At 33.0% G+C, this 13,050-nt stretch overlaps 1 protein-coding gene across 4 annotated transcripts in view; it reads left to right on the top strand.

Moving 5' to 3' along the window:
- Nucleotides 1-7,741: 7,741 nt before the first annotated feature.
- The window catches only part of LOC106768276 (serine/threonine-protein phosphatase 4 regulatory subunit 3-like), a 26,603-nt gene continuing 21,294 nt past the window's right edge, over nt 7,742-13,050 (top strand). For 2 of the 4 annotated variants that reach the window (XM_022784039.1, XM_022784036.1), the window contains exon 1: nt 9,132-9,218. In XM_022784039.1, the coding sequence (XP_022639760.1) occupies nt 9,147-9,218 (72 nt within the window). In that variant the 5' untranslated portion in view covers nt 9,132-9,146. Of the gene's footprint in view, nt 8,068-9,125; nt 9,219-13,050 lie in introns of those variants that run through there. The other 2 variants (XM_014653330.2, XM_022784038.1) reach the window with 2 other exon arrangements.

Raw genomic sequence — 13,050 nt, 5'->3', positions numbered from 1 at the left:
CATCGCAAGGAGGAAAACAAGCACATACAACACACACAATGCAAGGGTAAGCTAGGTCTCAAACAAATATACAATTCAATTTAAATCAATCTAATATTTCCAAGAACATTCACACACACATGAGCTTGCAAGTCAACATAAACATAAACATCATTTTCATAAAATTCACCAGAGCAAGCATCCTATCATGTTAAGACCTCTAGACTTGTCCGAACATATAATGTATGTAGAGTTGGGGCGGGTTGTGCACTTGTGATGGCCTCTATTGCTTTGCAAAGTCATTGCCGAGGGTTTTCACCCGACCACACACAAGGTTAGTCCGTTATCGCGAAATAGACCTTCAGTGATAGTGCCTACCCTAGGACCTCCCACTACTCTCACCACACACGTCAATCCTCTCTAAGTGATAATGAAAGACCGTTAGAGTGTCAGGGATAGCCCCCCATATGGAAGCCTCTACATTCATTCTAAACACTAAGAATCTCACCGAGAGATTCTATAATTACCATCATTAACACGCTAGAAAATCATGTTTTATTCTTTTCCCAATTCACATACATTTGAACCAAAATTCACAATCGTATTCTTTCCCAACCACACAAGCTAGATACATGTTCACATATAAGACACTCCTTAGTCATGTCATAAAAACAACTAATACATACTCAGGCATTACATACTTTCATCGAAACATCACTTGTTAACACAAGTTTCTTTATAACCTTTAATTACCAATACTTAAGTAATTCAAATAGCTTGGAGTATCTTACCAATGGCTCCGAAAGGGTCAAAAACTCCCAGAATGACCTAAAGAACGTCCAAAACGGACATCCGGAACCCCACAAACTATCAAAAACAAAAACAACAGCAGAAAAGGGTGCCCAACCCCCTTTAGGGGCGCCCAGGCGCCATAATTAAGGTGAAACAGCGCGTTGAGGGGCGTCTAGGCGCCACACTCTAGCAAAAAGTCAAATCAAAGGGTGCCCAGCCCCCTCTTGGGGCACCCAGGCGGCGTCTACAGTGAATTTCACGAATTTTCTACAGATTTTGCAGAATTCACACCCCTAAGTTTCGTTTCAAACCCTTTCATGAATTTCTTCCATCCCCAATTCGTCCTACAGGTTGAATTAAACTTGTGTAAGTGGCCACAAACGTTCCTAACACCGTTGTTTATCAATTATGCTTCAATTTCTACTTTAAAGTTTCCATTTTATTGACTTAGAGAGTCAAATTCATTTATACTATCCAGTAATCACTTTTAACCATTTTTGTACTTCTAATAAGTTTTATTTGACTTATCTAAGTCATCCCAAATGCCTGAAACCATTTCTAGCCCCAATTGCCCCATTTGACTACCTCACTTCCTCCTAAAACACCCTAAACTTTATTATACACTAAGACTTATATCAGTAATTTGTAAAATGGCCAATTACTGGTTTTACTACTAGATTTTCCCCTTATACACGTACATACCAGATTCAATCATAGATTCACAGGAACATCATTCACACGCACCACAGTAAAATGTTCTATCATAACTTTTATAATAATTTAGTTCAAAAGAAATAAAAAATATCAAAACAGTTTCATATTCACTTGGTTCTACACATTTCAAACAAAACAAAATTCATACCATTCTAAATTCCTAAACAGAAATCATAACCCAAGCTTCCCTTACCTTGCCACTTCACAGTTTAGCTCAAGACCTGCCTCTACAGCATCCAGAGTCACAAGGAATTTGGACTGCACCCTACAGACCACAAAACAGTGAATAAGACACTAGTGCAAAAACGCTGATTAACATCGGTTATTTTGGGTTTTTAACGTCTACAAATGAATCGACGTCTAAACCGATGACGTTAATGGGACGTCAGACATCCTAACCACAGACGTCTATAATGACGTCAGTTAGTGCCCATGACCGACGTCAATAAATGTCGGTATTGGTTTGAATGGATGTCTAAAGGCACTAATTAGACGTCGGACAAAGTAGTAACCGATGTCTAAGAGACACTAAAGACTTCGAAATTGTCTCTGACTGACGTCTAAAAGGTACTATAGACGTCGGTGTATACATTAACCGACGTCTAATACAGTGGTTGTGTTTTAGTGTAGTTTTGTTCCTGTCTTTGGATAGCCTAATAGCACAATCTCCTTTTGCTAGTTTCCCAAAAAAAAAAAATAAACTTGTGTCTTTTGAATTTCTAATGATCCCTTCAACCCAAAATCGAACCTAGGTGGTTGCTTAGTTTAATTTTTCGTCCGCAAGAAAGAAAAATCACGGTGAAACGAAAACTAAACAACGACTCAGGGTAATTTTTGAGTTGAAACGATCAAAAGAAATTCAAAAGACGCCGCTATTTCTGGGAGGCAGTTAGCAAATGGAGAATGTGTTACTACGTTACCCCAATAAAGGAACAAAACTGCACTAATACACAACACAAAGAAAGCAAATTTTAATCAGTTTAACCAGAAGATAATCGATGAAAGACTAAACAAACGGTAAGCATAAAAAAAACCATGCACCTGGGATGCAATGTCGCAAGAGAGAAAAAGGAGAGGAGGAAGACGATAAAGATATCAGAAGAGGTGCCGCAAGCGAGAAAAAGAAGAGGGCCGTGAGAGAAAAAGGAGAAGAGGAAGAGGAAGATGATATCAGAAACTGACTTTCAAATAATATTACAACTGACTTTTCGAATACCCAGTAGACGTCGGTTTCGAGGGGAGCCGACATCAAGGAAGCTGAACCGATTGACGTTTCATTTTCTGTCAGGGATGTTCACGACAGTTGTGATGGGGCACCGACGTCTATAATAACGTAGACGTTGGTGCCCCTCTAGTCGACGTCCAGGGCCCTCGAGTTTGGTGAAAATAATTAATTACAAGCACATAGACGTCGCTTCCCCTCAACACCGATGTCAATTTTTGTCTTCCCGCCTTCTAGACAGGTCTTAAATGTCGCCTTTTTGACTACGTGACGTTTAAGCGCTTGGGAATTAGGTAAAGGGCATTAATTACAACCCAGTAGACGTCAGGCCCCGTGAACACCGACGTCAAGGGACTGTCTTCTCACCTACCTCAGGCCATTAGACGTCAAGGGACTGTCTTCTTACCTACCTCAGGCCATTAGACGTCGGTGTGCGGCAGTGTGGACGTCTACAATATCATAGACGTTGCCTTATCTTAAATCTGATGTCTACGTTACCAAACTATTTACGACAATGCCACCGTTCACTCATATACGTCGGTTTACCCGCAAACCGATGTCTTTTGGGTGACGTTAAACAACGTTTTTGCACTAGTGAGAACAACTCTTAGAGTTAGGATAGGACAAGAACCGAAAGGAAGAAGGCAAAGACACACGCAACCAGCAGATTGCATGGTCTAGGGTTCCAAAACAACGAAGAATAATGAAGAACAACTTACCGCTAGAAACCCAGAAATTGATCGGTGCAATTTGAAACCCTCGACGTCAGAAACGTTTAGGCGCCTACGGGTTGAAATTTGAACGATTCAGTTGAGAGAAAATTCAAAGAGGGTACAGAGAGAAGTTTGTTTTTCAGCAACTGAGTTTTTTTGGTTTTTAGAAGTTCAGTGTAAACTATTAAAATAGTTCTCTTTTTAACAATGGCCCATCTCCCTTATCTTAATATAATTTTCACCCCTATTCTCTTTTAATGTATATATAAATATATAGGTCCTTACAAATAGTTATTAAAAATTCAGAAAAAAAAAAGTATTAATTTTCTCTTATTTTAATATAAATTTAAACATTGTTTTATTATCGCTAAAATGAAATTGTAATTTTTAATGTGATAAAAATAAGGGTTAAATATGTTTTTAGTCCCTATACTTTGGGGCGATTTTGGTTTTAGTCCATCTTCAAACTATAGTACAATTTAGTCCTTCAACTTTAGAAAATTATGGTTTTAGTCTTTTTTACCAATTTTTTTTAACTTTATTTGTTGTTTCAAACACGTTTCATTATAGCATTTGGATTGTTTACACTGTTTGACACATTTTTGCTTCAATGTTAACTAAGTTATAGCATTTGGATTGTTTACACTGTTTGACACATTTTTGCTTCAATGTTAACTAAGAAACGTGCTTGAAACAACAAATAAAGTTAAAAAAAATTGGTAAAAAAGACTAAAACCAAAGTTTTCTAAAGTTAAAGGACTAAATTGTACCATAGTTTGAAAATGGACTAAAACCAAAATCGTCCCAAACTATAAGGATTAAAAACATATTTAACCCTAAAAATAACAATGTAATGCTTTTAAGTATGATAATTCTTTTTATAATTTTATTTAATGACAAAGTTTCTCTTACTAACTAAATACTTAAGGTCTTGTTCACTTGAGAGTGGATATGAGAGAGAATAATTGAGACGATTTTTTGGAGGTAAGTGAGAGTGAATTGGAAAGTAAATTTTTTTAATCTATCAAATAAATTAAATCCTATACTAATTCTTACAAATTTATTTCCAAATCTACTTTCGCTTACCTCGAAATCTACTCAGATCAACAAAAACAATATCATCTTCAAATCTTCTTAATTAGTCTCTTTCAAATCCACTCAAATAACCAAATCTAAAATTAGTTTTTATATTATGTGAGTGAGGCTAAGAAAAGTTAGGGTAAAAAGATTCCGTCATTTTACAGCATATAACTCATTGTAAACAGAACTTACACGCACGATCATTTTCACAAATGTCATTCCTTGGGATATCGCTATTTGTACTAAACGGCAGCAAGTTGACACAGTCTTCAAACCTCGTCACTTTCTTCATTACGAGGAAACACGTGTCTCTCTTCACACTAGGCTAATGTCATTCGTATTTCTTTCATGAGCTTGAATGTTCTTAAAGCTAGAACAACCCATTTGATCGTCTTATTCTTGTACTTGTGCTGTTTCAACATTCCCTCACTTTCAATATTCATATCAAAATCATAATGGCTTTCATCACCAACATGTGACCTCTTAATTCACACAAACATCTGTGACATGACATTTTTATTAAGTTGTATGCATATGTCTCACTCTCTCAATACTCAAGTATACTATTGGTTAGGGTCCTAAGTACAAAAGGACAAATAAAGAATTCCGTTATGTGATAAATATTAATATTAAGATTAATACTTTAACCCATAAAGTATACTCTTTTAATTACATTTTATTTATCTTTAATTACCAAAAATCACTATTAATAATAAAAAAAGTGTTAGTCATCAAAATCCCCATTTTCGAATTTTCGTAATAAAACTGTTATAACAAATTACACCACAATTTACAATCAATTATATCATATGATAAATCACAAAAATACAATAATTTAATTTTTGAGATTTGCAATTCCCTTTTTTTGTTTGAAAAAAAAAACTAAACATTCATTTTTAAATAATCCAATATCAAGTAAAATTAAATTGGTAAAATAGTAGTTGGCGTTCACAAATAAAATAAGGATTTAAAACTCTAATCTCCTCATTATAAATTAAAAATAAAATTAAATTTAGTAAATATCTTTTAAAACATAGTATTTTATGTAATGTAAAAACATACAAATATTAAAATTTTTCAAAGAATATCATTGATAGATTTTATATTATAAAATAATTTCAAAGAATAAAACTTTTCTAAATCTTATCTATTAAAACGGTATGAGTGAATCTAATTCATTTTGAATTTGAATCCGATTAAATTGAAAAAAATTTGTTATAAACTAGTTTTGAATTCGATTCACGTAAGTTAAATCTATGGTAAACTGGATTAACTCACCTGATTATTACTCTGTGTTTCAATATTATTAATTAACACTATATATATCATAAATATGTCAAAATATTAGCAATTGCATTTATAATAGTTATAGACAAGTGAAAATACATTCAACCCTATTTAATTTTATCTCGTGATAATAAAAAAATAAAATTATTTTTTATTATTGAATTTATGAATAACTTTTAGAATTTTTTTATAAGCAGTAGTTTGTTCTGGAAGTAATGATTAAAATTAAAAAATAGCATCAAAATCATAATAAAATAATTTGTATTAATAAAATTAACAATAGAATGTCTACACCTAAAATAAGCAGAATTATATAAAGGAATCAGGAGTGATTTTTTAAGATTAGTTGTGACATAATTTTATGAATTTTCAATATATATATATATATATATATATATATATATGTTCGTATGAATATTTGTTAATTTAATCTTATCTGTTATATTAAGGAGTTTAAGTCTTACTTAATTCTATAAATTCTGTTTAATAAAACAAAATTTGTTTTACTTGATATAATTTAGTCTTGTTTATGGCTTGAAGTTTCCCACCTTTTTCTTTTATAGTCAAAGACGAGTATAGAATTAGGAGGGATTTCCACAATGAATTCCATTATTATAATAAAGTGACGTCTTTCAGTGAAATCTCAAATATTATGTATCTTGCGATCAAATTCTACAAAAAAATCTATCAAAAATATTATTTTTTTATCCATGTCAAAGTAATATGAAAAAAACAAAAAAAAACTTATGCAAGTCTCTATATTTATTTTTAACATGTTTATGACTTAATAATAGATAATAAAACTCAATAAGTGACTTAAGAGTCTAATATTCAAATTTTATCTATTAAATGTATAAATCCATCATTAACCATCAACTTCAAAAGTTATATGGAAAAGTAGTAGGGAGTTGAATGTTAACAGTTCAAAATACTAATATAAAATTTATTTATTTTTTTGAACATCTTTCTATTTACAAAAGTAATATATTTATCACATGTTAACTTTTTTTTATGTGAAATAAGTATTTAATAATTTGTTGTTCATCCTTACATTGTGATTTGATTTTTACTTATAATGATTTATTTGTATGAGAATACATACAGATAGAATTGGATCGAAGTAGGTAACGAGAATTAGAATTTAAGTTCAAGAATTTATTATTATTTTCTATCATTGAAATATTTTTAGACTTACTGTTATGATGCAAAAGAGATATTCTAAAATTTATAGACAATAGTGATAGTTGTATTTTGTTTCTTCAATTTTAATAAAATAATGATTATTATCTTTCATATTTACGAAAATATGGTGTTTAAAAAAAATAAAAAAAGTCAAACTATGACCTCTAAAAAAATTGGGATGTTAGTCACTGTAAAATTAAAGTGTCACTACTTAGCATGCATAATAGTTAATATACATAATTAAAAAATATTATAAAAAAATTAAAAGGTATATATATATATATATTTTGCACAAAGTCGCCCAAACTAAAATATATCTATGTAAGGTCATATACAAAAACAAATTAAAATATATCAGTTAGTAGTTCATCTTAATGAAAACATGAAACAAAGATAATATTTATTAATAGAAGAAATAAAAGCAAATAAAACTATATTTTAAATGATTTATTATTTATTTTGATTTTTTAACTCAGGAAAATTGAAAACACAGAAGCTATAGGGGCATGACTGTGTAAACCGACATTCGCTCTATTAATTGTTTTTGTATAGTTTTTCAAAAGTTCCAAACAGTACTTATTATCCATGCCACGTGATTAAATTGCGAAAGAAAGAAGCGAAAGAATGAAGCGAAAGAAAGAAGCGCGCAATCGCATGGATCGCACTGAAGTCAATGGTCAAGTTGTAAATTTTGCGAAACCCCCAAGGGCATTAATGCGATTCCATGTCATTAATTCAATGCCTTAAGAGTTTTCTAGTTCTCTTTTTGCTTAATAGAAGGTCGGGGACAGTCTTGCACAGAGAAAAATATTTAAGGGGAGAGAGAAGAGAGAAGAGAGAGAGAAAGAGAAAGAGAAAGAGAGAGATAAGAGGGAGAGGAGAAAGTTCACGCACTGCTATGTTGATGGCGGTTAGGGTTTCCTGTTGATCCCGCGAAACTTACTTCTTTTGCTGTAATTGTTTTCCTTCTCATTCTCCTTCTCCTCAAAAACCCTAATTCGAAGCCCCCAAGATTAAGTGTGCCCGTTCTTGCTTCAATTTTGAGGAGCTGCGATGGGAGCGCCAGAGAAATCACAGGCTAGCACTAATTCGATGCAGGCAAGCTTCTCTATTGTAATTTGATACCTTATGTTTTGTCTAGAATATAGTCTCTGCAGTTTTTTTTTTTTCTTTTATTTTTCTTTTTTGATGTTGTTTGGACTTGGTGTTTCGATTTAATTTATTGGAGTCTTTTAATGTACTCAAGTGTTTGCTTCGTAAATTCATTTGGGTTGGTTTTCGTATAGTATCACTCGGGTCCGGTATGCTTCCTCCGTAGCTTGGTTTCGTAAACAACTTATTTGGAAGTTTCCATGCTCTATGCAATCCAGTTTTTGTCAGTGACAGATCTTTTTGTATATACGTGGTTTGTATGGTAGCAAGTTCATCTCATAAGATATTGACTTGGAACAGTCTAGGACTGGTTACCAATTGAAACATGGTTAGGTGCTTTATGCTTTTAGAGGATTGGTATTGTTTGGTGTCAATTAAAGTATGAAAGCAAGTAGGATAGACATACACTTCTTGTTATATTAATATCTTTTTATATTTTCTTGGAAATTATACCCTGGAATTTTAGGAGGTTAGAAATTGAAGTGAAGGTTAAGAATATAGTTTTTGCTTTAGACCTTGTCTTGGAGATAATCACGGATCCAGCAGTGCTGGAACTTTTGATTTGAAATCCTTGGATACGCGCAGACTTATTTGAGCCTGAATCAATTTTTTGTAGATCCCAGAATTTTGGCTGCAATTTGGTTGAATAGTATTCTCCGTTTGAATTTGTACAGAGGGGTTAGAATTTGTGCAGTTGTTATATTGTCACAGTGCACTGAGCTAGTTATGGATTTATGGTCCAATTTATAGTTTTGTTATGATTTGCTGGTGTTAGCTTGGTGGTCATTAAATGTACAAAGCATTTTTTTTTTCAGTGAGTTACTTGCACTCATTTCCCTTTTTTACTTTTCTCAACCTTTTTGATTGTTAATACCCTGTATTCAGCCTGTGGTGATGTGTTTGCTACCACCTTCTATTAAGAGTTTAAATTGTACTCAGTTCACTTTATCAATGCTTGAACGTGAATTGTTATGCCTTAAGCACATTAGGAGAAGCCGACTGGAAAGTTCATCAGGTGGAGTCTAATGGCTAAACTACTAATTTGCTACATTGAGCTTCCTATCCTAGTCAATGCAAGACTCATAATAGGATACTTGGTATTGTGTTCTTAATACTGTTGATTGTTTCCCTAGTGATTGTTGGGTTCCTACTTAAATCTCAAAATATAATAATAGAAAATATAATAATATTTCCATTTGTTATAGTTTCTTTGGAATTTTAATTGGATGTTTGTGTAGTTGTTTATCTTTTGGCTTGTTTTCTTTCACCTACTTGTTCCGCTTATGTGTAGACTGGTCAGTTATTTAGTTTAACTTTTTATGAGAATTTATCAATCAATTTCATTAATAATAAAAAATTCACATATTGTAAACTAATAAACTGATTTTTTATTCAAAGATCAACACTCAAAAGTAGTATATTTGTCTTTTTAGTGCTTAAACGTTGGTTTTATTGCAAAACACCCTCATTACAAGTGAGGAAAGAATATCCTATTTGGTTTTAGTATCCTCACATTAGGATTGTTCTAACTCTGATTACATTTGAATTTAAGTATATTAATCAGTTGGGAAACGATCCACAAAATCAAGAATACGATGTCTAGTATTCTTTATGAGTCCTACATTTCGTAGAATAGGAAGCTTGATGTAATAAACTATTAATAGCCATGGGGATTTACATGTTGTAAACTAGAAACAGATTCTGTATTAAAAGATTGGAACTTGATAGTATTATATTTATCTGCGTTGAAAATGAGACTTATTATTATTGTCAATCATAAAAAATACATTGTCAAACCTTCTATTTATAATAATCTAGTTCTCTTAAAAAGGGAAATAGAGAAACTAGGAAACCTAGGAAAGAAATAAAATAAAATAAAATATTATGTATCTATTTCCTCTAATTAGGAAGATTCTAAAGATATTATCTTATATTACAACACTCCCCCTCAAGTTGGTAAATGAATATTAATCATTTCCAACTTGGTTACAAGATCTTGAAATCTACCCGGAGGAAGCCCTTTTGTGAAAATTTTTGAAGTTCTGTAGGAACATGAGTTGTAATCACAAAGCCTCTGTCAAAATTATCTTTGATGAAATGCTTGTCAATTTCAATGTGTTTGGTTTTGTCATGCTGTACTGGATTATAGGCCATGCTCATAGTAGACTTATTGTCACAGTGTAGTTGCACCGGGTGTTCCACTTTGACTTTAAGATTATCCAAGATGATTTTCATCCAGAGTCCTTCACACATTCCTTGAGCAAGGGCTCAAAATTTAGCTTCTGCACCGGGTGTTCCACTTTGACTTTAAGATTATCCAAGATGATTTTCATCCAGAGTCCTTCACACATTCCTTGAGCAAGGGCTCAAAATTTAGCTTCTGCACTAGAACGGGACACTTTATCTTGCTTTTTGCTTCTCCATGTTATCAAACTATCTCCAAGAAATACACAATACCGAGAAGTAGATTTTCTGTCATTAATAGAACCTGCATAGTCAATATCAGTATATATCTTCATATTCAATGTATCTTTCCTTTTGAATAATAGCCCTTTTCCTGGACTTGACTTCAAGTATTGGAGAATTTTGTCAACTGCTTGCATGTGTGTCTCTCTTGGGTCATGCATAAATTGGCTCACTACACTAGCTGCATAAGCAATGTCTGGTCTTGTGTGATGGATAAATCAATTTTTCCACCAATCTCTGATATTGAGCCTTCTTTACAGGAACACTTTTTTCACTTCCAATTTTGTGATTCTGTTCTATAGGAACAATTGAGGTTCTACATCCCAACTTTCCTGTTTCTTTGAGGAGATCAAGTACATATTTCCTTTGGGAGATGAAAATTCCGTTCTTGGAGTACGCAACCTCTATTCCAAGAAAATATTTGAGTTTTCTTAGGTCTTTCATTTCAAATTGAGCTGTCAATTTTTCTTTTAATGCCAATTTTTCTTTTAGTGCCAATTTTTCTGTTTCATCATCTCCTGCAATAATCATATCATCCACATAGACAAGCAATAGAGTGAGTTTACCTGCAGAAGAGTGTTTTATGAAAAGAGTATGATCTCCTTGGCTTTGTCTGTATCGCAACGCTTTTGTAAATCTTCCAAACCATGCTCTAGGGGATTGCTTAAGACCATACAAAGACATATCTTGTTTCTTTCATTTTTCACTTCAAAACCTGGGGGAATCTCCATGTACACTTCCTCATCTAGATCTCCATGAAGAAAGACATTCTTCACATCCAGCTAGCGTAAGTCCCATTCAAAATGGGCAGCCAAAGCGAGAATAACTCGAACTGTATTCATCTTTGCCACTGGGGCAAATGTCTCCTCATAATCAATCCCATATGTTTGGGTATATCCTTTTGCCACCAATCTAGCTTTATATCTTTCTGTTGTCCCATTTGCCTTATGTTTCACTGTAATATTCATCTACACCCTACTACTTTCTTTTCTCTTGGCTTATCAACAATCTCCCAAGTTGAATTTCTTTCTAATGCATTCATCTCTTCTTTCATGGGTTGATTCCAATGTTCAAGTTTCAAGGTCTCTTGGATCGAGGTAGGAATTTTTGTGGCATCAATGGCAATAATAAAACTTCTGTGCTTATCAAGGAGATTGTTAATGCAAACATATTGAGAAATAGGATACTTAACACATGATCTTCTTCCTTTTCTCAATGCAATGGGTAAATCTTCAGTAATACTTACCTCCTCCTCATTGATATCTTCAGGGATCCTCACCTCCAGATTAGACAATCTTTTTTGCTCGAGAGTTGAAGTGGGTTGTTCTCTTCTTTCATATTTTTTGCCAAAAAATCTGTCTTCTTCCTCCTGTGGACTATGGTAGCTTCATTGTTCAGGACTTGGGCATCCTGGAAAGACAAACATGGTAATGACAAGAAGGAGAGTTCATCCACTTCAAGTGCTTTCTCCCCCTGAAGTGGTGGACTGACATAAAAGGATTGTGTTTCATGAAAGGTGACATCCATGGTGATAAAGACACGACGACTTTGAGGATGATAACATTTGTACCCTTTTTTATTAGAAGGATACCTAATAAAGACACATTTAAGAGCTTTGGTATCTAATTTACCACGGTTAGGATGATGAGAGTGAACAAAAACAACACATCCAAAGACTCAACTAGGTAGACTCGTTAGTAGGGAAGAAGGAACAAAAGACAATTGAGACTCTATAGGACTAATGCCATTTAAGATACGAGTGGGTAACCTAGAGATATGTGACAATTAACACAACTTCTCCCCAGTAATTTTTTGCAACATAGATTTGAAAAAGAAGAGCTTTAGTTACTTCAAGAAGATGACGATTCTTTCTTTCTGCAATTCCATTTTGTTGAGGGGTATTAACACAGGTTAATTCATGAACAATACCATAATGAGACAAAAAATTGAGAAATTCATGATTCACATATTCAGTGCCTTTATCAAACCTAATTCTTTTGATATTTTTTCCGATTTGATTTTGGACAAGATGGAAAAAATTAACAAAAATTTGAAAAATTTCAGATTTATTTTTCATAAGGTATGTCCATGTGACACGGGTACAATCGTCAATAAAAGTAACGAGCCATCTGGCTCCAGAAATAGAATCTATGACAGGATACTAAACATTAGAATGAATTAAATCAAATGGAGAAATACTCTTTTTATGACTAATAGGATAAGATGCACGACGGTGTTTTGAAAATTGACAAATACACAATTAAAAGACTCAGCAGATTCTTTGGTAAACGAATGGAGAAATAAGGACTTGATAAGACTGAATGAAGGATGTCCAAGCCTTTGATGATGTTGTTAGAGATATTATATTTAGTTTATATTGTGTTTATGTTAATTAGGGAAATATAGTCCCTATATGTTTATTAGGGAAACATTGTTCTTATTTTATTTTATTTTATTCTTACA

This window comes from Vigna radiata, chromosome 7, assembly GCF_000741045.1.
Source record: "Vigna radiata var. radiata cultivar VC1973A chromosome 7, Vradiata_ver6, whole genome shotgun sequence".
In the NCBI taxonomy this organism is placed as follows: domain Eukaryota; kingdom Viridiplantae; phylum Streptophyta; class Magnoliopsida; order Fabales; family Fabaceae; genus Vigna; species Vigna radiata.
Note: the sequence above shows the minus strand (reverse complement) of the source record. Positions and strands in the feature narration are given on the sequence as shown.